Source organism: Plectropomus leopardus, chromosome 4, assembly GCF_008729295.1.
Source record: "Plectropomus leopardus isolate mb chromosome 4, YSFRI_Pleo_2.0, whole genome shotgun sequence".
Taxonomy (NCBI): domain Eukaryota; kingdom Metazoa; phylum Chordata; class Actinopteri; order Perciformes; family Serranidae; genus Plectropomus; species Plectropomus leopardus.
In genome coordinates, this window is record NC_056466.1 from 1,397,316 (window position 1) to 1,424,568 (window position 27,253).

At 39.4% G+C, this 27,253-nt stretch overlaps 1 protein-coding gene across 1 annotated transcript; it reads left to right on the top strand.

Annotated features, from left to right (window-relative positions):
• The first annotated feature begins 651 nt into the window (after positions 1–651).
• On the top strand, positions 652–15,921 carry LOC121941584 (ectonucleoside triphosphate diphosphohydrolase 7-like). The gene is given in 14 exon segments (XM_042484409.1): positions 652–656; positions 845–1,021; positions 3,808–3,944; positions 3,947–4,018; positions 5,946–6,037; positions 6,040–6,107; positions 7,012–7,112; positions 7,563–7,612; positions 9,011–9,177; positions 10,446–10,647; positions 10,823–10,942; positions 11,040–11,125; positions 13,504–13,665; positions 15,056–15,921. Coding segments are annotated over 14 exon segments (1,656 nt in total). The 3' UTR covers positions 15,273–15,921.
• Positions 15,922–27,253: the final 11,332 nt, after the last annotated feature.

Sequence of the window (27,253 nt, forward strand, 5' to 3'; positions counted from 1 at the left end):
TGCAATTTATGCTTTATAATTATATTCTAAAAAGGTTTTACAGTTTGCATCATTAGTCACACTACTCTATAACTGAAAATATAAAAGTAGCTCATGTTGCGGTATTAAATCACAGTGCTCTATAATTTAAAAAACATTATAGAGTAACTGTCGCATCATTTATAAAACACAACCTGTATTATTGACAAATAAAATGAAATTAAAAATAGAGTTAGCTTTGTTACATTATTAAATACACTACTCTGTAATTAAGAAAAAAGAAAGATTAAAAAAAAAGTAGCTTTGTTACAAACAGGCGGAGATTCAGAGACTCCAGCAAATACAAATACACAATACAAATTATGTTTTTTTTACCTACAAATAATAAACAAAATTATCAGAGCATAGTAAAAACTGAGAATAGAAACAACCAAAACTAGGACGATACCCAAATATACACTAATAAAGTTTTGAGCAACTAAAGAATTATAGTTTTCAATATTCTGACAATATGGATTTCTTCTTGTGTGTGTGTTGAATTTACAGGAATGTGACCCCCTAGTATATCATTTGTTACGGTTTTAAAATTTATTTAGTATTCTTTCCTCTTCTTCCTTCAGGTCAAAGAAAAGACTCAAATCTGGACAAGATGTCCATCAGTGTGCAGGCACCATGAGGTGACGGAACTGTGACATTCTCTATTATTGCCAACTGGGGACTTATGGCAAGGTAATAGACTGATGAAAAGTACGAATGTGTGCTGCAAAAGTTTGTTACATACGGTCTTAACAGCACGTGGCCTGTTTAAAACCTCACAAATCACAGCGCGTTTATGTCATTTTTGGATTGTGTTCTTCCTCCCTAGATCACTTTCTCCTGCCTGCCGGCCCCTGGTACTGCAGCGTGTCCCTGCTGTCTCTGGGCTGAGCTCCCAGGCAGAGACTGCTGCTGCTGCTCATCATCACCTCCGCCCTCCTCCTCTTGGGAACCTATCAGAGGCAGCTTTGGGGCCCGCACCGACGGCCGGGTCCGGAGTCAACAAGTAAGTGAACATCAGAAGGAGATTGTTAGTTCTGCACAAACATGATCTTTATGCCTTTTCATGCTGGAAGTTTTATAGTGTGTAAAAGCGAGACGTTTCTGTAAAAATGTTAAATTTCAGGACTCTAGCAGACATGCAACTTCAGCAAGGATCAACTGCGGTTTCATAGCTGATAGATTTTGAAGTATTTTGGGCTTGCAGTTTTTCATTTTTTAAAGGTTCAGTGTGTAAGATTTAGAGGGATGTAGTGCCATCCAGCAGTGAGGATTGCTGATTAAAACTATCTGAATCTTCTCTCAGTTAGATTTCCCTCAGTGTTTATTGTTCAGGAGGTTTTAAAACCGGGAGCCAAAATTATCTGCAGAGGTACTCTCCCCACCTCTTCAAAACAAATGGACCAGGTGATTAAAACTGGTAAAACACACCCCTGAAACAAAGAAGTTTTATGCTACAAATCAGTTTATCTAACGCTGTTTGGCATGTCAGAGGGGACGACCGCTAGCCCAGCGCGCGTTAATGTGTGCTCCACCTTTTTTCTCTAATAATTTAACATCCAGATGTTCAAGAGGTTTTCTACCAGGAGCTGAGTTTTCCACCGAGGTCATTCCTCAAAAAAAAAAAAAAAAAATCCACGTCCACATGTCCAACATGTTCTCATCACAACTCATCGCACGTTGCAGCTTTTGTCAGTGACCTTCTGCATCTACTTACGACGTTTTAGGTATCCTTTCTGCGTCAGCTGTTTGTGCCTGGGGACGCTGTTACTGTGATGTCAACAAATGCATACGGCGGCATGTTGTTATGTTTACACAACCAAGGGGATGAGCGCGCATAGCAACCAACGCGACCGTCACCATGATTAGGATTAACGCAACAAAGTCAATGGATGGTTAAGTTTAGGCGAAACGGGCACGTGGTAAGGTGCAGGAAAAAATGGTAAATGGACCTGCACAGGTGCATCGCTCTTTTCTCTTTTAACACGCAAAACACATTCACACACTGGTGGACGAGGCCAGCGTGCACGAGCCACCTGCTACTCTGTAACCATTCACACACTCTCACAGACATCGATGGAGCAGCAACGGGAGTAATTTGGGTTCAGTATCTTGCTCAAGGATACTTCGACAAGTTGAATGGAGGCGCTGGGATCAAACGGGCTGACCTTCTGATTAGAAGGCGACCCGTTACACAAAAAACCCACATATCCACACAGGAAGCGAACACCGCCGCACTCCCGCTTGAAAGTCAGGTGTCTGTGGGACACATCACACCCCTCCACCTGCCGTGTAAGCGCACTCGTGCTCCTTATATTACGCCGTCGACAAAATTAGAATCCATCTACCTACTTCTTACAGTTTTTATTAAAAAAATATAACTTTAAAATAATTCTTTTATTTCTAAAGAAATAACTAAAAAAACACCACAGGATGGGAGGTGACATGCTGAAACATGCTGTAAGTGTAATTGCATTTCAGTAATCACACGCCAAGAGGCAATGCTGGAATATCTGACTCAGGAAGTGAGCCAGCAAATCACACAACAAAACAATTCTCACCTGTTATCAACCAGGTTTACACTAATTTAAAGAAATATTCCTTATTATTAGCAAAACAAAAACATGCATATAGTCCGCTCATTTTGGCCATATGCTGTTTCAACTCGGCCCTCATTCATCCGTGTGAACGCGGAACATTTGTGCTCGACTAGGAAAATTCTTGGCAAACAGAGCGAGCAGATAACAAGCTTGTGAGAACAGTTTTATCTAATTTGTGGTCCCTGAAGCCGAACGCTCAATGTGACTCCCTACTCGCTTTGTGTAGAGAGACTGCAGGAAGCTGTCTTTAGTAAGCAAGGACAGACAGACAGACACAGACATGACTTATATGAGACAGAATCGCTCCGTAGTTTTGTTTTTTTTTAAAGGAGAAGTTGCATCTCATTATGTTTTTGTATCTCCTGTGTGTGTTTTAAGTGTTTTTTTTCCAAAATAGTTGTCACAGAATGCAAAGAACGTTTAAAAAAAAACTATAATTAATGAAGTTTTATTTGTTTCAGTGTAATCATACAAACAGTGTCATTATCTTAAAAACCTCAAGAGGTCTGTGAAAAAAATCACATTTTTATAATATCTAGAATGAGACACTTAGCATTTTCCTTTTTTTGTTTTAAATACTAAATACTTTTAAATAATAGACTTATCTCTATGTGTCTGCTTTTTATTAATCCCCCCATCTATTTATTTATTTTTTTCTTTCGCATTTTTATGTTGTTATTTCTTATAAACTTGTTTTTTTTATGCGCTTTTTACTGTTTGACTTTCATTGTGTATATTATATATATATATTAATTGTATTTAATAGATTTATTGATTTTATACTTTGTACATCACAGTGTCTCCACATACTTAATTACATTTCAGATTAATACATGCCTACAAATAGATAAATAATATAAATAATAACAATAACATAACAAAATAATAACAATAATAATAATAGGAACAATAATAATGACAATCCTTGACAAGAATTAAAGTTGAAGAATAAAGGGGAGAAAAAAATAAATAAAAGTATTTATATATATTTTATGTATTTTCCACTTCTGGCCTGTCACCAAACCAACCACCATGGCCACCGGACGATGATATGGGTCTTTGTATGTGTTCAAAATGTGTCACAGATTCACCTCAGCGAGTGGCTGAGGTGGACGCACGTTAATACCATTACGATGGAAGCACGTTTATACCGGGAGTAAACAGGCTCGTGTTTGTGTGTTTTGTTCTGCAGTTACCTCTCCATCGCAGAGTCCATGGAGGCCACCGACGTCCTCAACCCCGCTCTGAATTATGGGATCGTGGTGGACTGTGGCAGCAGTGGCTCTCGGGTCTTTTTGTACTACTGGCCCCCCCACAACGGGAACCCTCACACCTACTGGACATCAGACAGATGAGGGACCTTAGCGACCAGCAAACCCAGTGCGTCAAAAAGATCAAACCTGGTGAGGAATGCAGAGCTCAGTTTTGTCACAGCGATTTTTGATTTTTTTGTCACGTCATCATTTGTTTCTTCTTATGGTTTACTTTAAGAAATTGTGGATGTTTGTGCTTTCTTATTAACATTTTGATGTAAATTGTTGCTCTAGAAAAAAAGTCCCTGCACACAATTCAAAGAACATAAAAAAAAAAAAATAGCCTGGCTCTCGACCTGCTGAGGACTTAAAAGCTGTATATTTCTGCACGATTACAGACACACATCTTTACTTTTCATCTCACTCTGAAAAAAAAAGTAGCAGTGATCGAGCCAAAAGCAGAAACTCTCAGTCCCTCTGTGTATTTTAATAATTTAAAAACCAAACCTAAGTCATGAGTTTACAGTGCAGAGGAAATGCAGCAAAGTCAGCGGTGAAAAGGACAAAAAATTCCCCAGACATCTGTTAAAAAAATCCCTATTTTCTTATTGTTTGACTTTACAAATGGTGCCGTTTGAGAAGCAGACAGATACTCAGATTCAGCCAAGCGTCGCTGTTGGTGCCAACATGAGGTTCGTTAGTTATCAATGTCTTTCCCTTTGGCTCAACAGCCAGAAAAGTGAAGGTCAGGGTGTGTGAAAAAGATATGAGAGAGCATTCATGGACAAGAGAAAGTAGAAAAAAGGTATTAATGTTTTGTTTGTGTTGATAAATGACTTATTCGTCCCTCAGCTGATCAGAACATTTGTTCTGATGTTTACGCTTGTGTTTCTGTAGTCATGTCCTGCAGGGAGAAGGACCGTTCAGATCCCTGTTGACTTTGTTTTATCTCAGTGGACAGTATTAGATACGCCGGGTTTGTTTCTGCAGCAGCACCAGTTAAAGGCCACGTGAAACTTTTGAACCCTGGGGACAACCGGTATAATAACCTTTATGGAGAAACCAGTTCTCTGGCGGGCACAGCTGTTACCCCTGAACAGGTCAGATAATCGCAACCATGGTCACTGGTTTTCAAAATTTCTGAATCCAGAATCAACATATGTAGAAAGAAAGACAACCACTTTCTTTTCCCAAACTCACTAATTTTCCCTACTCATATCCAAATCTTGCCGACCCCCTCGATCCCGCCCCTGGTAGGCGAGCACATGCCAAAAATAAAATATGGGCGGACACAGGCACCCCATGTATGAAGGCAATGTCCTTGTTGCAGCAGCCGCAGGTTCAATTCCGGCTCACGGCCCTTTGCTGCATGTTTTCCCTGTCCCTCTCTGTCCTCTCTAAAAAAGGCAAAAATGTTCCAAAAAAATAATCTTAAATAAATAAATACATAAAAACAAAATACAGCCTGTGATAGCAATGCTAACAAACAAAATTACACAAGCAAATGCACAACCCCGAATAAAATTAAATAAAACACAATTACTAAGAACTATATAAAATAAATATCTATAAATAAATAACTAAATAAATTAAAAAGGGGAGACAGAGTACCAAGTACATAAGTAATGACAATAAAACAAACAATTGAAATGTAACCATATAAATCAAAGATAATACTGCATATATGTGTATATTAAATAAAAGATAGATAGAATGGAAACAGGCTATTTAACTTTAAGTGTACAAACTGCAGTTTGATTCAACTGTATAATGCAATAAATCTAAAAGCAGCATTTTCCCAAATCATGTTATTCAAGGAACCTGCAGCACAGATCAGTCCCTGTGGTTTTTGTGTTTCGTGCTCCAACTCTACCGCTCAGCAAGTGATGTTAAATATGAGGACAATTTTATGGAGAATTCGACTATGAATAACTAAAAACAAAATGCTGGGTCCTCTGTCTAATAGAGAGAGTTTATGTCTGTAGAATTTGCTCCTTTGTGAAAACAAATGTGCTTTAGTTTAGTTTTTTTTACGCTGATCGTGTTAAATGCGTGTGTTTCGGTGTCCCTCTCTCAGGTATCTCCACGCTGGCGAACAAACCAACGCAGCCAGTGGACTACCTCCACCCTCTCCTCAGCTTCCGCTGCTGCTCACACGTCCCAAAGAACAAAAACACAAAGAGAGACGCCGCTCTATAACAACCCTCTGCACCGCTGGCATGAGGCTGCAGCCGGAGAGGTAGACGACACGATGAGTCTGTTGGTTAAAAAAAAAAATATAAATGCACACTGGAAAAGATAAATTTGTATTATATAGTTAAAAATCACTGTTTTTTCCATAGAGCTCATTTGTGGTACAAAACCCAGCAAAGTGATTTTAATTCCAACAACTAACCAGTTATTCATTTTTAATTTTCTATGTTTTCAACAAATCAATCAAAGTTTCCATAAAAAACTGTTTCAGAATTAAAACGAGTTACAGGTCCAGGTTTTTTTTATGAAATCTGCATGCATCTTCCTATTACACATTTCTGTTTATTTACCAGGGACCTTGTACTGGTCGTCGGTAAATGACGTGGTTTGTCCCAAGTGGTGTAGCCCGTAGCTAGCTGGTCAGAGATGCCGACCTTTTTGCACACGTGCACCTAATAATATCGCATATCGCGTGTAAATGTGCCACAAGAGCGGTAAGGAAAACGAAACAGGTATAACCAGACAAACAGATGCCAGAGGATGAGAAAATGCAATTACAAAGCTGGACAAGAATATACGTTCAATATAGAAAGTATATAAGGATGCGCGTAAATTAACCTCCTGATGTAGCCTTAACATAGTTTTGGTTGTTCATGTTCAACATATCAAAAATATCAAAAAGAGGTTTGGATTTAACCCTACAGGCTCACATCGGTCTCGACAAACCCTTCTTGTCATACTTGGCCCTTCTTCCTGGTTTCATGGCGTTTGTCTTCCCACAGTGTTACATTTCTGCACCTGCTGCATCTGTCCCAGCATTACCACGACCTGCGTGGAGAGACTCAAGATGGAAATGTTCTTGAATTTAATGCATGTGTGAATAGTGAAAATCTCCAGTGATTTCTGGGAACTATGTGTGAAATTGGCTCGTGTCCTCTGTATGTAGCCAGCAGGCGGGCCATCTTGGAGGACCTGGTCACTGACGTTCCTCTGGAGTTTGACTTCCTGTTCTCGCGCTCTCATGTTGAGGTGATCTCTGGGAAACAAGAAGGTGAGGCGGAGGAGCACTGTGATGCTGTTATCATGCTGGTTTGACGCACACTGTATTTTAAACTGAAATATAGCTTCTATCTGGCGTTTTCTAACGGCTTCCTGTCTGTTTTTGGTTCCGTATCGGCTTCCTGCTTCCTCTCAACCCTGAAAGGAAGTGTACGCGTGTTTATTGGCATTAACTTTAGTTGCTTGGGGCCGCTTCGTTCACGCTGATGACGGTGAGCAGGGGTGGTGGATTTTTGAAATTCGCTTTTTTCAAACACCAAATATTTTCGGCAATAACCAAAATAACACCAAATAAACACCACAGATTACCTCCGGGTTCCATCAGATGGGATCGCCAAAGTAGAGGGTGGGACGACGGGCTTTCAGAGATCCAGCAAGCAATCAGCAGGCGGCGGATCAGGTGGGCAATCATGGATATTGGGTGGAAGCCCTCGTTGACTAGATCCCCTACGGAGGTGCCCGGAGCCATCACCTTCAGTTTCACCACAGGAAGTAAAGGAAAAGTGCAGCGAGACGTCTGTTACTGGCACGGAGTTTACTGTTATTCTTCATTACTTTCACATGCTACACTGAATATTTAAAACCGAACACGACAATATATCTAAATCTTGACGTCGTGGAACAGCATGTTTTCTTTTTGGATAATCCACATTAGGCCTTTTGCCTTCGATCCTAAGGATGGTTGAATATTATTTTATTCCGGTTTTAGGGAAAGCATTTTATCGGGCAATCTACACAAGCAGTACGGTGACGTGAATCTGCTAACACCAAATTTTTCAACTGCAGTCTGCCATAACCACAATATCCGGCCGCTTGTTCGTGTTTCAGTCGGCTCTGTGCGTTTGTCACGGATAACGGAAAAATTAGTTTGGAAAAAATTCTGTAGAAGGTTTTGGAAAAAGTCATGGTATTTGTTGTGAGCCGAAAATGGAGATTTGACTATAAATAATGCCTTCATGAGCCATATACCTTCCCAGTCAATCAGGAAGTAAGAGAACGTGCAGCGAGACTCTTACTTTTACTGTTATCCTTTCATACTTAACGTCTAGCTTTAATATGATTAAGTGGGAACACGAACAATATTTGTAAATATTCATACTTTCACATGCACATGAACTATTAAACCGAACACGACAATATTCTAAATTTGACGTCGTGAGAACAGCATGTTTTCTTTGGATAATCCAAATTAGGCCTTTTTTCGATTAAGATGTGTAGAATATATATTATTCAGTTTTAGGAGCATTTTATGGGCATCTACACAGCGTATTCATAATATGCAGGTTTTTACTGCAGTCTGCATCACACGGCCTCTTGTCCGTTTACAGTCGGCTCTGTGCGTTGTCACGGATAACGGAAAAATAGTTTGGAAAAATTCTAAAAGTTTTGGAAAAGTCTTGGTATTTTGTTGTGTGAAATGAAATTGTCAAAAATAATCCTTCTTGGATAACCTTCCATATCATGTAAGATAACGGCAAATTTATTTTCTGAAGCTTTCAACGTAACGTAGCTTTAATATATGTCAGTGTGTGACGAAAACAGTGACTACATTGTAAATGTAGTCACTGTTATCTTTTACAGCTGAACATAACATTTATTTTCCTTTACGATTAATTGCATATTATTTTCTTGATTAATCATTTGATGGTCTAAAAAACATTGAGCCCAGTGAGGCATCGTCAAACGTCTTGTTTTTATGTGACAAAATGTCCAAAACTCCAAAATATTCAGTTAACAGTAACGTAAGACCAAAAAAGCAGTAAATTCTCGTAACTGAGTACCCAAAATTTTAAAATCTCCAACACTTTTGCCTGAAAAATCATACTTAATGTTAAGTGTTGGTCTTGACAGCTGGTCTGCAGAAGTGTAACATCAGTGTTTTTTTCTCAGGAGGAAGCAGGGAAGAGTGTTCTCGCCGAGTTTAATCTGGGCTGCGATGTTGAGCACACACAGCATGTTTACAGAGTCTACGTCACCACGTTCCTCGGCTTCGGAGGAAACATGGCCAGACAGCGCTACGAAGACCAGCTGGTCAACAACACGCTGGCCAAGAACAGGTTCAGACTCACACATTCACATACACAATGTGTTCTTCTTTAGGCGTGCCGTTACAGTTTCGGCTGCTTTCATGTCCTCTGATGCCAGCTGTATCAGTGTTATCCGCAATCAGGGCTCAGTTCTCATAACTCCTTTCAGGCTTTAACAAAGTATGTGAAAATGTTTGGATTTTTCCATCAGCAGCTTACGGCCTCCAACACCTGTCAAAACTGAAACTGTCAGCTGTGTGAAATCAGCGCCCTCTTTCTGCTTTGTGCCATAAATCACGATGCATATTTTCTGGGAGATTACCAGGTGGAACAAGATGTAAAATGTAGCTGACAAGCCGGGAAGTACTGGCAGTCTGTTGTTTATGGTAATGATACTATTATCTGCAAGTGAATATGGTAATTAAACCTTGTGAAGATGCTGTAACAGTCTATAGTAGATAATTCTGCTAGAGTGATACTCAATTTATGGCACATGGACCAAATGTGGCCCTCGATATTCACAATAAAAATAAACTGATTCATACAGGGAATTGTTTTTGTACCTTAAGTATACATAAGGTGCCAGAGTGCATAAAACTGCATAAAAACAGAACTTGTTTATCAAAAAAACTGCCATTGAAGGGTTCCCCGAACTCCTTACAGAGGTCCTAACTTAGCCCATAATGTCCTAAAATCCTAGAAACGTCCTAGAATCCTAAAATATACTAAAATTCTAGTCACATTGTAAAATCCTAGAAATGTCCGAAAACGCTAGAAATGTCCTAAAACTTGACAAACATCCTAAAATCTGAGAAACATCTTAGAAATTTGCTTAAATCCTAGTAAGGTTCTAAAATCTAAGAAATGTTATAAAATCCAATGTCCTAGAAACCTTGTAAAATCCTACAGATTTCCTAAAATCCTAGAAATGTCTTAAAATCCTTGAAAAGTCCTAAAATCTTAGAAACGTCCTTAAGTGTGAGAAACATCCTAAAATCAGAGATACTCGCTAGAATCTGAGAAAACAGCATAAAATCCTAAAAATGTCCCCAATTTCCTAGAAATGTCTTAAAATCCCAGAAATGTGCTAACATTTTAGAAAGACACTAGAGAGACACTTCCTAAAATCTGAGTGTTATAGTAGAAACGAGTATATATAGTAGAAATGTCCTAAAATTTGAGAAACGTCCGAAAACCAGAGAAGCGTCTTCAACCATTAGAAATGTCCTAAAATACCAACAAACATCCTAAAATCCTGGAAATGTCCTAAAATTCATGTCATGTTCCTGTTTGTCCAGGTTTCTCACCACACAGACAGGCCTGAGCGAGGACAAACCGTACCTGGACCCCTGTCTGCCGGTCAGCCTGTCGGACACCGTTGTCAGGGACAACCGCACGTTGTACCTGAGGGGTCAGGGCATGTGGACTCGGTGTCAAGAGGCCGTACGACCCTTTCTGGGCCTCCACAACGGCACCATGTCACCCGGGGGCGTCTACCAGGTACCAGCCTTTTTAGCACCACTGAGCTTTTGCAACAGATGAAGAACAATGTGACGCATTTTATGCATTTTTTGTCCCATTTTTAGGGGAGTTCAGAGCTCCAAAGACAGTCTGGGTTTGATTCTTTACTGAGCAAAAATGCCAAAAATAACTTTTAGTACCATATGTCTTTTAGGCTCCCATCAACTTCAGCAACAGTGAGTTCTACGGTTTCTCAGAGTTTTTTTACTGTACGGAGGACGTGCTGAGGCTCGGAGGACAGTATGACAGCGAGAAGTACTCCAAAGCTGCTATGGTATTTTTCCATTTCTCCATGAGTAATTTGGCTGGAAAACATTATTTTACTTTTTGTTTTTCTTTTAAAGAAAGTTGAAAAATGTGTTTTTCTGCAGGAATACTGCTCCACCAAGTGGCCGACACTGAAACAGCGTCTGGACAACAAGCTTTTCTCTCAGCAGGCCGACATCAGCAGACTCAAGTAAGTCCGTCTGCAACTGTCTGAATAAAGCTGGTTCATCTTGTGTCTATTCTCTGCAACACACACATACACACATACACACAGACACACACACACACACACACACGTCCTCTACCAGATAATACACAGAGCAACATGATACAGTCATGAACTCGATGAACTGTAGGTTTAAATATTGATTATAAAGTATATGAGTGCATAAAAGTTGCAAAATTGTCATTTATTTACAGGAAAATTATGCATCTTGTCATTTTAAAGTGTACAAAATGTTTCTTTATTACAGCCCTGCAAGAGTAACTACATGGTACCTCTTATTTTTTTTAATGCACACAGCAAGAAACAGATAAGACGTAAACTTTACTTCATTGTACATATTGTATCTTTATATTGTATTTTTATTATTATTATTATTAATTTAGGATACCTGGTAACATCAGGCAAAGGACTACTGATGAAAACTAGCTCCCCAGCTAACTCGGGTGCATTTGCATTTGTTTAAATCTGAATTAATGTACATCGTCTCTTCTTAAATATATTACGAATTCCTACCTGATGTGCTTTGCATTATGTGTGTAAATTGCATTTTAATACAATGTGAACATGGGAACACAACACCCACGTCAACACGCTAATTTTAGCCCCTTAATCACCGAGATTCAATAATGCACTACCACAACATGCGGTCCATCACCGCCCAGGCAGCGTTCAAACATCGGTCAAAATTAGTCTGCACTGAGTTTAAAAGATGTCATATTAAGTAAGAGATATAAAAAGGAGTAACCACTGTAAAGGCCTCCATCCCTGCTGCTTAACACGTTTAATAACCTGTTTTCAGTAACAGTAACATTGAATGTCACACACCATTTTTAAAAAACAAACCTAAAGGCATGCTTGTCTGCTGCAGAGCCGTGTACACAGCTCCGGTCTACTGGTAATGGGAAAGGAGTCTGTAGCCTTTCACTGAGCGGATTTACTGGTGTTTACAAAAAAGTATTCATGTGCTAAATTTGGTCAAAAAAAAGTGATATTAAATCACAAACTCACTAATTCACATGGAGCAGGCTGCATATTCTCCACAGGGAGGTGCCGTTCAGTCAATATCGTGTTGGCATTCAGCTGTCAGGTGAATTTTAATCAAAGTTTTGAAATGTCACAAAAAAGAAAGACATATGTTTCTAGTTTTGTCTGAAGTTTGTGGTTTAGGCATTGCGTTGTGCATGGCTGTAATCTGCCAGTAAACAGAGTAGAAGAAATAGAGCTTGTTTACTGCAAACAAAACAAGTCACTTTGGCCATATTTATCCGTGCATCTAGCCCAAAAAATGAGGGAGAGGTCTTCAGAAATTTGTTTGAACTGGGCAAGCATTAATTGCTTTTTCATATCACCTATCCATCAGTTATATCAGTGAAGACCAAAAAAGTAGCAAAAAGAGCTAATCAGACATGTGCGTTAAATGTCCGCCACTTTAAAAGTCGTTTCCATGGTCCATTTAGCCCACCAACTCTTTCACAACAGCAACCAAAAAACACATTTTACCCAGTTTTGCTGTCTGCTTACAAGTTTTCCAGTGCGATACATAAAAACATGCATAAAAATAGTGTTATGGAAACACAGCTTTTATCATCCTAGTTTACAATCGATCTGCGCCATCAAATGGACAGCAAAGGAAGAGCAGCAGAAGACGCAGACGTTTCCGTATCAACACCTTCAGACGAAGACAGCTCTGTTTTAAAATAGCTGCTGTGTGTATTTGTGAGATTTAGAAAGAGGAGGAGGAGGAGGAGGCGTGGATGTCAAATACTCAAACAGAAATTCAGTTTAGCTTATGGCTCTAAAAGACCAAAGTTTGTAAAGACTTTGTAAATGAATGTTTAACTTCTCCTCAACATAAACCAGCCTCAACAGGAAGCTTTGGCAGGGACCTGAATTTTCAACAATCAACACTTTAGCTTGACAGCTGAGCCTGAGTGTTAATTTTCTGCAGTAACAGTCAAAGCTCCACCAATGAACAACAGTACATTTTGAGTGTATGTAAATGAGTCCAGCAACACCCGAGTGTGTAGCTCAAATATTTAACACCAAAGACAGAACAGAGTCAACCTGCGGTGAGTGATTTGCTCTTAACTTCCCTGTTCAAAGCAAACGGCTCATATTTCCTGGAGGACACATGAAGACATCCAGCAGAGCAAATTCTGCTCTCTAAAATAAAACCTCAAACACGCAGCGATGGTTAAAGATGGTGCACATTGGCACGTCACATCTGCAGGTACAAGTCGGTACAAGTAAACTGGCTGATCTGTCTTTTTGCAAACGTCTACAAAATAAAAACCTGCTTATTTGTCGTTCTCTGACACGTCACCCTGCTCTCGATCTCCCAGGTATCAGTGCTTTAAGTCGGCCTGGATGTACGAGGTGTTGCACTCCGGCTTCCGGTTCCCCACCGACTACCCGAGTCTTAAAACGGCCCAGCTGGTTTATGACAAGGAGGTCCAGTGGACTCTGGGAGCCATCCTGTATAAAACCCGCTTCCTTCCTCTCAGGTAACGCCATCATCACAACACAAACGCACATCCAGAGCAGGAAAGCATCTCTGAAAAATCCTAATTAGATTTTTCACGATTTTAGAGTAATGGACTTGATTTTCACTATGAGCCTTTCACTGACATTTTGGAGCATATCGGCATCGGCGTATATTTTCTCTGATATGCACTGATAAGAAAACTCTTTTACAGACCATATAATGCAGAAATGATGCTACAGTGGTTTACAAATGGTCCACAACTGACTGATACTGAACAGTACTGATGTTTATTTAGCTTTTTAAATGCAAAGACCATACAGTACTGATGTGTATTTTATTTGCATGTTTTTGATTTGAATGGTCAGTGAAGACTGATACTGACTGTATTAAAACAGAAACATCCTGTAATCCTGGACACACTGTAAAATCCTAGAAATGTGCTAAAATCCTGGAAATTGGCTAAAATCCTAATAAGGACTGTTATAAAATCCAATGTCCTTAAATCTAAGAAACATCCTTAAATCTTAAAATCTTAGTAAAATCCTTGAAAAGTCCTGAAATCTTATAAACTTAGTATATTTTATTTTTTTTATTTATTCTTTATTTTTCTTTGTGTGTAATGTTTAATAAGTTAATTTTTAAATAAAGCAGCCTTCTGATTACTTTTGCACAGTCATATCGGTGCAAAATCGAGGCACAATCCACATAGAAATCATCTATTTTCATTCCAGCTCAAAAACTCACTATATCGGTCGCTGTATTGGTAATAAGATGAGATAAGATAAAACTTTATTGATCCCACACCGGGGAAATTCACTTGTCACAGCAGCTCAAAAAATAATTTAAAAATATACAAATATAACAAAATATAAAGTACTAAATGGGCAGGGCTACACACACAAGACCATTTACAGTATATACACCTTTCACTTGTACATATATATATGGGTATATAATCTGTGAATTTTTCCACAATAAAATCTGTGTCAACCTCACAAATCCCATATATGTCGGGCTCTAATTTCCACCTCATCACTGTCAACGCAGCAGTTAAACTCACGGCTGTGAGTCAAACGTGACTCGATCTTCTGTCATGTCTCTTCCTTTAGACTCAGGTAGAATACATGTTAGGGACTCACGAGCACTCACGTTTGTTGGACGTAGCCAGTACATATGAGACGCTAAAATGAGTCTTTCAGAAACGTTCATTTTCACTACTGCAGGTTGAACATTAAATAAAACATATATATTTTGTGCGAGACACATGGATGACTTTGGTGTTTCTGTTAAAGGACCCTCAGAAAGCTGTTATTACTGTTGTGCTCGAGATCAACGCGAGCCCTAATTTGTATGAAACATGTGTCGGCGCGTCTGTTGATGTCGTCTGCTGCCCCTCCTGTCTCCTCCAGGGACCTGCAGCAGGAGACACTGCGGCAGAGCCACCCCAGCTGGCTGCGCTCCTCCTTCGTCTACAACCACCACCTGTTCTCCCTCTGCATCCTGGTGGTGCTGCTGGCCATCCTGCTCTACATCCTGCGCCTGCGGAGGATCCACCAGCGCGAGCAGCGGCAGGCCGAGGCCCTGAACCTCCTCTGGGCCGAAGAGGGCGAGGCCCTCCTCCCCTGAGAAATGTGACGGGGCCGATAACCTGCCGCGGTCCTCCATGACCGCAAAACTAAAGAATGTGAGTTTGGAGGACGGATGAGCGGATTTCCCTCCAGCTGAGGGTGGGACTCGCCCGGCGAAGATATATGGAAAGATTTTTCCGTGTGCAAAAACATCAGCGTACAGAGACAGTTTAACGAGCCTGGAAATCAAACTCCTCTGTACATTCTTTGATCGTGCAGCTTTAAACACGGAGCCTATCTCAGACTGGAAAAATGTTCTCTGTGTTCACTTTTTGGAAGAAAACAATCAAAACTGAACAACCGTCATAAGTTTGCAACCTTTTCTTCCAAGATCCAAAGCCATCTTTCTGTTCTCGTCTTAGTTGGACTGTTTGCTCGGATTCAGCGGGTTTGACGAGCGTCTCAACTGCTGAGCAAGAAGACGGAGGTGCTAATCATCAACAGAAAATCTAGCATAGGAATATTCATTTAACCCTTTGAAATGAGGAGCGACATCACCTTTCCGGTGCTGCTTTCAGATGTCTTTGTCTACCTCTGAACCTTCAGCAAATTAGTGTGATCTCTTTCAGAAACGTGAAAAAATGCAATTAGTGACTTGGTAAGAACTGTTTCACAAATTGCAAGAAATTAGTTGATGTAGAGAATTATTTTTCAAAAACTTGGGAAGATCTTTGGAAAAAAATGACGTGGAAAAACTATATTTATAATTACAGATTTTAAATGAAGTTACAAAATTAGTAGAATTTTAAGCACTTTTTCCAGGTCATTTATTTATTTTATTTTATTTATTTAACTTTTTAAATACTTTTTAAGATTTATTTTTACGTACTTTTTTTATTTTTTATTTTTTACTAATTTCTTGCAAATTTTTGAGTCATTTCTTCTTCTGTGGCCCATTGTCTTTTTCTCATGTTTTTGAAAGAAATTGTGCTCGGGCTGAGGTTTCAAGGGGTTAACTTTGAATACGGTTTCACAACCACTTATGAGAGGCTGTCTGCAGGCACATGAAGCACTATTAGGATTCATATCTTTCGCTGCTAGCAGTGCAGCTCTGCCGGGCGACCAATCAGACGACTGTAAAGTCTCGCATCGACAACCGTCTTCGCTTGAGAACAAAGCCTAGCGACTTTGTTGACGTGTCATCTATTTAAGTCAGGCATGTCAAACTGGTCCACAGGGGGGCCGGTGTGGCTGCAGGTTTTTGTGCCAACCAACCAAGAGAACACAGTTTGACCAATCAACTGTCTGAAGACGAAGATCAGTTGATTAAATGAGTCAAGTCTGGTGTGCTGCTACTTGGTTGGAAACAAAACCTGCAGCCACACCGGCCCCCCTGTGGACCGGTTTGACATGCCTGATTTAAGTCCAACACCTCGGTTTTTGACGAGATATCTTCAGAACAAATCTAGTTTTCCTCAGCTGTACTTTGAGCTTCAGGCCAACAGAGCAGAGACAGTATTTATGTCGTTGTGGACGGATGATAGAGATTGGGAAGATTCCCACGTTCTCGAATTTGGAGTGGTCACGTCATTGTATACAAGTTGGTCATTTGAGGGTTAAAAGTACAGTGCATTGACGTCATGACCCTGGTTCCCTCGTCAAAAAGCCTGTGGGATTTTTCCATTAGCTTTTGGATAATTACAGAAAATTAGCTCAATGGTAAACAAACATTTATTATATTTACAAGTTTGTTTTTTAGCAAGATAATCTCCATAAATGATGGAAAAAATGGATTTTTGAAGCCTAGATACAATCACCAGAAGTAAAAAGCTAATGTAAGGCTATAAACGAACCGCCCTAACCCTAACCCTAACCCGCCACACCTCCACAACCTCCTTTTTAAAAAAACATAAAAGCGTAACAGTTCGTGAGTGTGGTATTTACTGAAATATTTTATGTCAGATTTCAGACATTTAACCAAAAACTGTTTAAAAAAAACCCACTGACTTTGCAATGAGGGAAACGGAGGTGCTGAAATGCTAACTCATTTGCGGTTTTAGGGCCAGCTCTCTCAGGTTCTCTATAAATCTTTACGTTGGGGTTTATATAACTGAGGCATCATTTACTAACTTCTTCAGGTATTCTCCATGCATTGTTTAGACTGACTGGATGTTGAATGGCTTTAATGAGTTTCAAACTGGTATTAATTACAGTAACTCAGAACATGGAATAATATTTTAAATATTAGCTTGTTAGCATGCCCAGCTGCACCCATTTTAAAATGCTAAATATGAGCCCGCTTGTGTTAGCTGACGTTTTTGCGAGTTAGCTGGACCACAATCTTTGAATCTATCGACTATCATCGACTGTCGACAATAGCTTTGGAGGACGAGGGCTAATATTTCGGGAGATCCGGTTTAGCCGGCGTAAATCTGGGCAAAACTCCAGATATCAGCATATTAGAGCAGATTAAAAACAACAAAAAAAAACAACTGCTAAAATAAAGATAACTCATTATCAGACCATAGCCACTGAGGTCCGAGATCCGAATCTGGACCGTTCACCTGCCATTCAAAGCAAGCAGCAACCTCCGGGGCTGGAAAACTGCAGTTCCTCTAATGACCACTTGAGGCTGACGTCAACAGTGAGTCAATCCCAATAGACCCGCATGTTAAAAAGGCCAATTTTACAGCAGAAATAAACACGGTTTTGGTCTTTAGAGCGAATTTCAACATTCAGGACAACTGTGCAGGAGTGAATTTTTATAAAACTTTACCGTTTAAATGTTATTACGGCTTCAGGTTATGCCCATTCAGTGGTGGGTCCACTTTGAGTGACAGGCTGTCCACTTTAAGCTCCAAAATATCAAGTTTTTCACAGCCAAAATGCCAAGCTGGGAGCTTCAAAATGGGATTCCACAAACCGTACCGACATCCATTATTTTTATCAATGTTTCAGACGTGATCAATACTGAACACAAACCAGAAGACTTCTGACACCAGGATCTCAGCGGCCACACGCTCTGCAAACATACGCAGATATCTATTTACAGAGATCAGCTGGACTCTAACGAGGCTGTGATGGACGTTTTAACACGTCAGCACGCTAATGTTATCTGACTGAACATGAAAGTGTTAATTCAGCTCAAGATGCAGCTGAGAGAACAAAGTCTGGCTGAGACGGAGGAGATCTGCAGAGTCTAAGGCGAGCTCTGCACAGGCGTTCAGGCAACAATCGTTCAGCTCTTCCTCTGTTTTGCGTCTCTTCTCCAGCTTTGTCTAGATCTACTCTTCACACGAATCCGTCGCTCTTTTCAACCTGCGCGTGATGTTTTTATCCGTCTGCCGACAGATGTGAACATCTTCACTCAGCTGGAAACTGATTGTTTAGTTCACCTTCAGTCTCAGCGATTTAAATCCCTCCGCCACCATCGAGCAGACGAAACTTCACACCCCCAAAAGTGATTACACCTCAGTGCGAGATGACATCATGCGTGCAGCAGCACTTTTGCTGGAAAGCAGCGCTGCAGGCCGATGATGTCAGCCGCAGAGCGCGGGCCTCAGATCGGGCTTTGATACTTGAATGCCACTGTTGTCCTGCCAAGACCTCCGTCCAGCTCTGATGTTTATCAGAGCAGAGACAGAGCCAAGAGGCTTTTTAGCCGAAATAAGCGGAGAGATCTGCGCAGTGTTTGGATGAAGGCGCTGAAAGCAGACGAAGGCCCCGGAGGCCTGATTTAAACAGATAACTCCTCAAAGGGAAGAAAAAAAGTGTCTCAGGCCAAAATGGATGCTGGGACATTTAAAAAGTGCAGCAAAGATTTCACTTTGTGTGAAACATCTAATGTGGATTTCAAAGTGAACTACTTCAAAAGCCATTTTTGAGGGCAAAGCCTTACCCTGAGAAAAGGGGGTCTGTTTTATTCGGTTTTTCTTCGCCTGCTGTATTTCAGAGCTGTAAATGAAGCCGCTGTTTTGATTCTTGGCATCGTGGTTTGTGCTGACAGACCGGTGCAGAGCAAAGCATGACGGTGCAAATATGTGTCCGAGGAGCACCTGGAGAAACTTCCTGAGAAGTTAAATAATGTCTCGATCCCACAGTGGGAGTTTATTTTAATGTCCAAAATTCTGATTTCTTGTTAATTTTTGCTGATTTCAGTGAGAGGTGTGGAGAATGATTCATCGAGCAAAATGATGACTCCGCTGTTTAAAAAGAGATGTTCGTGGTCCGTACTGTGGCGCTGATGTGAATGTTTAGTTGTTGAAAGAGAGGAGAGATTTCTGCATCTCATAAATGTGCTTCCACTCGTGCTGAATATGATCTATACGCACGTCTTCTTTGCTGTCCTGACGCGGACGAGCTCTGACGCGTCCTTGTCAAACTGTCCGTGTGTGTTTGTAACCTTCGTCTCCTCGTCTGTGCTTCAAAAACACTTTTTCACTTGTGAATCCTGAAGTTTACAGCAGATCTGAAATTTAAGATTTATTTCTGTTTAATTCCTGATGCCGTCACATACTTTGTGAGGCAGTGATACTCAACGTAAGGCCCGCGGACCAAATCTGGCCCCCCATCCATTTTCTGATTCACAATAAATGTAAAGTGATTCACACTGGGAACACACAAGGTGCCAGAGTGCAGAAAAAAGCATGAAAATGGAGCTTGTTTATCAAAAAGGTGCCAGTAGAGGATCCCCACAGCCCCCCACAGAGGTCTTAGCTAAGACCCTGATGTCCTAAAGTCCTGGAAGCGTCTTAAAGCGTCCTAAAAATGTCTGAAAATCAAGAAAACATCATACAAATATCCCAAAGTCTTAGAAACATCCTAATATCCTAGAAATGTCCTAAAATCGAGTCCTGCAATCCTGAAAACTTCCTAAAATCCTGGAAATGTCCTTAAAATCTTACCTTAAATTCTCGAGAGTACCTAAATCCTCGAAACATCCTAAAATCCTAGAAACATCCCAAAATCCTATGAAAGTCCAAAAATCCTTGAAGCATCCTTAAATCCTAGAAATGTCCTTAAAAAACAAGAAACTTCCTTCAATCCCAGGAGCTACCTAAAATCCTAGAAATGTCTTAAAATCCTAGAAACTACCCAAAATTATAGAAAATACCTAAAATCCAGGAAGCAACCTTAAATCCTAGAAATGTCCTAAAATCCTGGAAATGTCTGAAAATCCTCGAAATGTCCTACGGTCCTCGAAATGTCCTAACGTTCTAGAAATGTCCTTAAAACCGAGAAACCTAAAATGCCAGGAGCTACCTAAAATCCTCGAAGCATCCTGAATTCTTGGAAATGTCCTTAAATCCTAGAAACTACCCAAAATTCTAGAAAATACCTAAAATCCAAGAAGCGACCTTAAGTCCTAGAAACGTCCTAAAGTCCTGGAAAGGTGTTTGGGGCTGCTGCGATTGGCCCCTGGCCCCGGGTTGAGTATCGCTGCTGTGAGGCGACTGTGGACCTCCTTCTGATTGATCCTGATGTGGTTTCCAGGATTTCTGCTGCTCCTGTGATGTTTTGAGTCCTGACTGGGGACCAGAACGAGTGTCTTTGCGGAGCTGGGCTTTGTGCAATGTTGAACAGTAACTCGATGACTTGACTTTGATGTTTTTAATTAAGGTACCTTTTTAACGTCAGTGTGAAGAGAAATGATTCCAATCCAATAAAGATTCCTTTTGTAATAAAAGCTTTCGAGTTTCGAGTCTCGTCTCTCGAGTGCTGCTGTGACTCCAAATGTGTTTGTGATTTTGGGGCATTTGTTCCCTTTGTACTGTCTTACAGACAACCTTTAAAAGAATACTTCACTCACAAAATGTATTTATATCAGTAACCAGGGTTTGTAATGGTCATGAGAAAAACCTGGTAAAATCATTGAATTTGTAACTAGTAATTTCCAGGCCTGAAAAAGTTTTGGAAAACTAGATATACCCTGAAAGTTTTGGAAAAGTCATGAGGTGTTCAGGGACCATTGGAAATTTGAAAATCCAATGAAGGTTTCTATTTTTACTGTTTGTAACTGTGATATTTGGTGCAATTTTTAGTGATTTCTTTTTTTTTAAATCACGTTTTTTTTAAATTCCCCACGAAATTAAAAGAAAAGAAAATAGACTTTTTTCTCTCTTTATAAATCTCCCCCAAATTTTAATTAATTAATAAAAAATATCCCTTTTCTTCTCTCTATAAAGCCCAAATAATTTTTTAAGAAATGCTAATTTTCTTCTTCTTAAATCACCAAAAATGTCTAAAGAAAATAATATTACCAAAATATAATCTTTTAAAACTGCCAATTTCTTTAAATAAAAAAAATGCCAAAAATAAAAAAGCCCAGAATTGTAAAGAAAAAAATCCCAATTTTTTTTCTTTAAAAATGACAAAACAATCAAGAAAATAAATCTATAAATATATATCGATAATATATATCAATGTATAATTTTATATATTTTCAAAGTTTAACTCATTAGACTGAAACTAATGTACTCATCATGATGATGTCAATGAACTTTACATTTGTGATGTTATGTAATGTTGAACCAAAGTCGGCACAATTGTTGCTGCCTATTTCTCCCCTGATATATATTCATAAACATATATTTACACCCTGACTGTTGTAATAACGAGAGATTGTGCCGCCATACTGCTTCCTGCGCAGTTAAAACGGAGGCGGAAAAAACTGAGGTCAAACTGAACTAAGCTGCTTATTTCTTGTGCAGAAATGGTTTCAGAAACATTGTTTTTCTTACTGTGTAACTGCAGTACGAGATCCAGACGGCCACCGCTGTTTCACACGGACCGGTCCACGTTACGTCGGCCACCAGCAGCAGAGTTTACTGGTCTGATCAGGCCCAGAGCATTCTGGTAGTTGTAGGTTTTCTACCTCTTGAGCAAAAGCGTCCTTTACTCCGTCCTTCTTCTGCAGAGACGGCCTGGTTTTATGTGAAATCCTTCTGTATGTCAGTAAAATGCTTCTTTTAGGGAGCGGATGAGTGTAAATGTTGCTGTTGTCTTTGCAGAGCTGCAGACTTGATGAGGCCAATCAGCTTCATAGGACACAGCTGAGCCGTGTGCGGTCCGTGCAGGAGACAGAGCAGCAGCAGACAGACCTCCTCACCACAACTTTGCTTTGTGTCTTTTGTTTTCATATTGACAAAGTGGTTTAAGAAGTATTCAGATCCTTCACTTGAAGTAAAAGTACCAATACCACCCTGTGAAAACACCCTGTTACAAGTAAAAGTCCTGCACTAAAAATGGGACTTAAGTAAAAATAAGTATAATCAGGAAAATGTACTTAAAGTATAAAAAGTAAAAAGTGAGCAATGCAGAGGAATCCCCAAACAAAAAAAGAGCACATCCTAAAACTAAAAACTTTAAAACAAACAGAAAAAAAATCTGCTGTGAAAAAGCTGCATTGGGAAACTTAATGAATGAATTATTTAAAAAAAAATCAAATTAAATAAAAACAGGAGGAAATTACCCATAAAAGTGCTTAAAATTACAGTGATTATGTCACATGATTTTAAACGTGTAATTATGATAATACAAATACATTTTTTCCTTAGCTTTTTTCTTCTTTTTTCCCTAGACATTTCCCCCCTCACTCTGTTATGTATATATAATATATATATATATATATATATATATATATATATATATATATAGCCTTTATTTTTTTTTAAAAAACAATCACACCAAATTGCTGTGGGGCTCAAAGGTTTAAATAATTGTGAAAATCATCTTAAAGCAGCACAAAAAAATGATGTTGCTCCAGGTTTCAAAAGATTAAATATGTAAAAACGTATCTGAATCTTATTTAAATCTTTTTTTTTTTGTGAACTGACCCTTAAAATTTGGGGTTTGGTGAGTTCAGTGCAGGATCAAGACCTGGGAGCTCGTCAGCTCGGAGAAAAAACGCAGCTGCCGTCCTGTCAGACAGCGCTGAGGGCTGCAGGACGCTGGCGTGAGCTGGTGAATCGCTGCCAGCCTGTAAAAAAATCATCGCCAGAGCTCGCCAAAACTTACACAGGGCCCATCTCTGCTTTCATTCCTGCAGGATGAAGTTATGTAAAAAAAAAAAAAAGCTGCTTTCATAACTGACGCAGTGTCTGTGAGCGGCCTGCTGGTGGAGCTGCGCAGCATCCAGACCTGCTGATCCCACAGTCCCAAATCCTGCAAGATCCTGCAAGATCCTGCAAGACGCTAATGAGCCAAAAACAAACAGTAACACCTTTAATTAATCACACTGTCATCTTCACACCTGACAAAACATGCAATTAACAAGTCGAAGATTTAGACAAAGAGTGGACCAAAAACGCTGATTTTTACTTTTTATCTTCATTAGGGACTAAACTTTTCAGGAGGGGGGGTTAGTGCGACTTTCTGTTTGCTTATTTGTTTTATGTTGACTCTCCTCTGAGCCACAGACAATTTCTCTTAATCCTCCCTGACTGACTTTAGGAAATGCATGATTCTCATATATATATATATATATATTTTTTTGCCAAATCTGAAAAAAAAACCAAACAAACTTGTTTTTTCACTATTGTCATGCATGCAGGAGCACAGAATTTCTTTCTTTTTTTTTTTTTAACCAAGATCTTGTTAGTGCAAACTCTTTAATTGTGACACAGAAAATTAGGTGAGTAGCTGGATTTTGCATTTATTCCTTAAATTTTAAAGAAAACCTTCCAAACCTGCGGGCACGGAGGTTTGAAAGGCATGTTTTCTTTAAAAAAGTGTAGCTTTTTAAAAATTATTAATTAATCTTTTTTTTTGCTTTTTATATTCTATTTACTTTTTCTCTTTATATATATATTACATATATTTTTTAAGGATCCAGTTTTGCAAATTATTTTTCTGTAAAAACCTTTGGTGATATTTAAAAAAAAAAAATAAATAAATAAATAAATAAATAAATAAATATATATATATATATATATATAAGTAAATGTGGCCTTTTTTCTTTGAAATTTTTGGCAATTTTTTAAAAGAAAAAAAAAGAGCAAATTACACAATTTATCATAGCCAGAAATAGTGAAAACAGAAATTATAATTTGAAATTTGCAAAGGTCCTTGAACACATCTTCTGTTATGATACAGATTTGTGAAACAAAATTTCATATTCAGTTAAAATTCCATAACTTTTCAAGGTTGTTCATGACCGTTACGGCAAGTATTAATCTTTTCTGACTGGACATGTTAAAGGAACACAACCCCCATTTTTATTTTAAAAATATACTTTTAATACAACAGCTGCATATAAATATTAAAATATACATTATACAGGTGTACAGTACACTCACACAAAAACCAAAACAAAAAATATTAGGCTTCTATTTGTACGGCACTTCTTGTAATTTTTTTTTTTGTATTTTTTTGTACTATTTTTTTAAAGGTTACTTACTGACGAAGTACATAAAGATGTGTTAATGTGTTAACAGGTCCGAAGTATTACTGTAGTATTGTGATTACTGGGTTACAGAAAGACAGACGGAAAAAGGGAAGAAGAGAAGTTAAGGGTTGCTGTACATTATATGACATGGCGATGTGGAATGTTTGCTAGTCTCTTGATTTTTGTCTTTTCCTCCCATCGTTCAATGTGTTTTCCAGGCGGGTTAAAGACCCAGCGGGGACGTGATTTTTCAGTCTTTATTCTCTCCGCAGGACGCGTTTCTCGGATGCAGAAGTATCATTTCGTTTCTAACGAGACATCCTCGTCCTCACGTCCACAGCCGACCTCTGACCCCGACAGGAACGACTGACTCGGTTTTGGTTAAAGCCACAAGGTGCGTCTCAGCTGCCTCTCATTTATCATCCTCGTATCTGAGTTACGCGGCCGAGCATCTGCGTTTCACATCTCTGGCGATGTTTCAAGAAGCAGAGAGGTCTGTCAGCCTTTCACCGCCCACTGTTTACCCCGGCGATGCTCGCAGCGCGCAACAGACCGCTGCATGAATATAAATGTTTCATACATTTACAGAACTGTGCACAAGTCTAAGGCCACCCTAGACTTTATTTTTTACTTTAGCAAGGTTATAATGATCATACGTTTTTATTTCTCAGTAGTCTCTTTACTAAAATACAACCAGAGCATGAAGAAAATGTCTATACAGTATTAAAAATGCAAATATTTCACAGTAAAAAAACTTAAAGTATTTAGTGTGACCTCCCTCTGCACTCTGCATGTCTTCCACTCTCTTAAGCAGAAAATATGAGATTTAAAAAATTAATATTCTGGTATATAAGATGTCCAAAGAACAGTATACGAGGCGACAGATTATCGGGCCGATATTTGGCATTTTAGCAATTATCTGCATCTGCGTTTTCTTCTAATGATCGCAGATAAAATTAATTAATTAAAGAGTGCAAAGAAAGCGTCAGCATGGGAGAAACTTTTACTTTGCAGAGCAATTTTACTTATTAATTTTTTTACTTAATTTTTTAAAATTAAAATAAAATAAGTTGCTGGGAATCTGCTGTATTTGATGTTGAAAGTCTCAGATTTGATTTAACGTTTGCTAAAGGCATTTAAATAATGTTTTATGTTGTAGTTTGCAAATTGTAAATATTGACAGAAAGATTTTCATTTTGATTGTAAATGCATATCGGTCCTAAATATATCGGTCTCATTACCTACGAATAATCAGCATCTGCCCTAAAAAACAACATCGTGCGACTCCTAGTTTGAGCTACTTTCTGTACGATTCCATGTTTCACACTAAATGTTGAAATGTTTTGGTGTTTTTGTGTGTTGTGCATGTTCTCTGTAATTTCTTTATCTAATAAAGAGACATAAATAAATAAATATATATCCTAATTGTAACTTTGCTAAAACAACAAATCGATGGCGGCCTGAGACTTTCGCACAGTATTGTTCATATATGCGAATATCTGGGAACAGAACAAAGATTCATTCACACGATGGTGTTTTGGGGGCAGAAAATGCAAACTTGAATCTGTCGGCGTGTAAAGTGGCGATGCTCAGATGCTGTAACAACGGCGACGTAACGGCCACAGTTTGCACATCCGCATGTTGTTCTTCTATAGCGCCATTACAAAGTTACACCGCCAAATACTGGCCTGGCGTGCGTACTACAGCGTTTTCGGGTTTTTGCGATCCGTGTACACGAGGATCGTTCTCACAATGTTATCATACGAACGTGGACGTTTTTAAAATTGCAAAGCAAAGACTTGTGCGTAAACATGTAAAAAGTCAAGTTAGCAAGGTTAAACCCGGCACTATTTTGGTTACGTCTGCCATCGCACGAAATGTCGCCTCATGAAGGAGATAACGGCGGAAACTCTGATGTTTCCCACCAACAACTCTGATTTCCCGTTTACACGTCAACACTGAAAACAGTCTTCACCCTGCAACCAGTTTGACTAAAAGGCCGTTTTTTCACTGTCCCAAAATGCAATTTTAAGTGCAGTTTACGTGGGAACGAAATTTGAAAGTTTTCACATCAGATTTATCTATATTGATGCTATTCTGCAGCGACGCACCGAACGAGAAGTCTCCTGTGTAAAATAACTTCAACTGTTCCGACTTTGGCACGCGTAAGATCTCATCGCTCATTTTAAGATTAAGGAAACAGGTTTTTTCAGCTCCTTTTAACGACCTTTCTGTGTTTTTGAAAGATGGCCAGAGATTTATATTTCATAAAAAACAGATGTTCAGCTCTGAGACGAGAGACGCACAAACCGGAGCGAGCTTCAGCCAGCGTCGACACCTCCGCTTCACTGACAAGAGAACTCAAAGTGTCCCCGTCCCCGATCTGCCGTCCTCCCAGATGGAGGTTTCCAGATCGGCGACGAAGGAGACGAGAAGCATCACGATGCAGGCTGCAGCGGCGAGCGGCAGCGACTCCTCCTCCTCCTCCTCCTCCTCCTCCTCTGCAGCTGTTAAAGTGTGAGGAGGGGGGATTTAGAGGTTTTGGATAAACTACTCTGAGGCCTCGGCTAAGTGCTGTTTCCCCCGGCCTCCTTTGCCCCGAGGCCCATCGCCTTTGAAACCAGAGACGCCCGAGTGTCTCCGACAATGTGAGC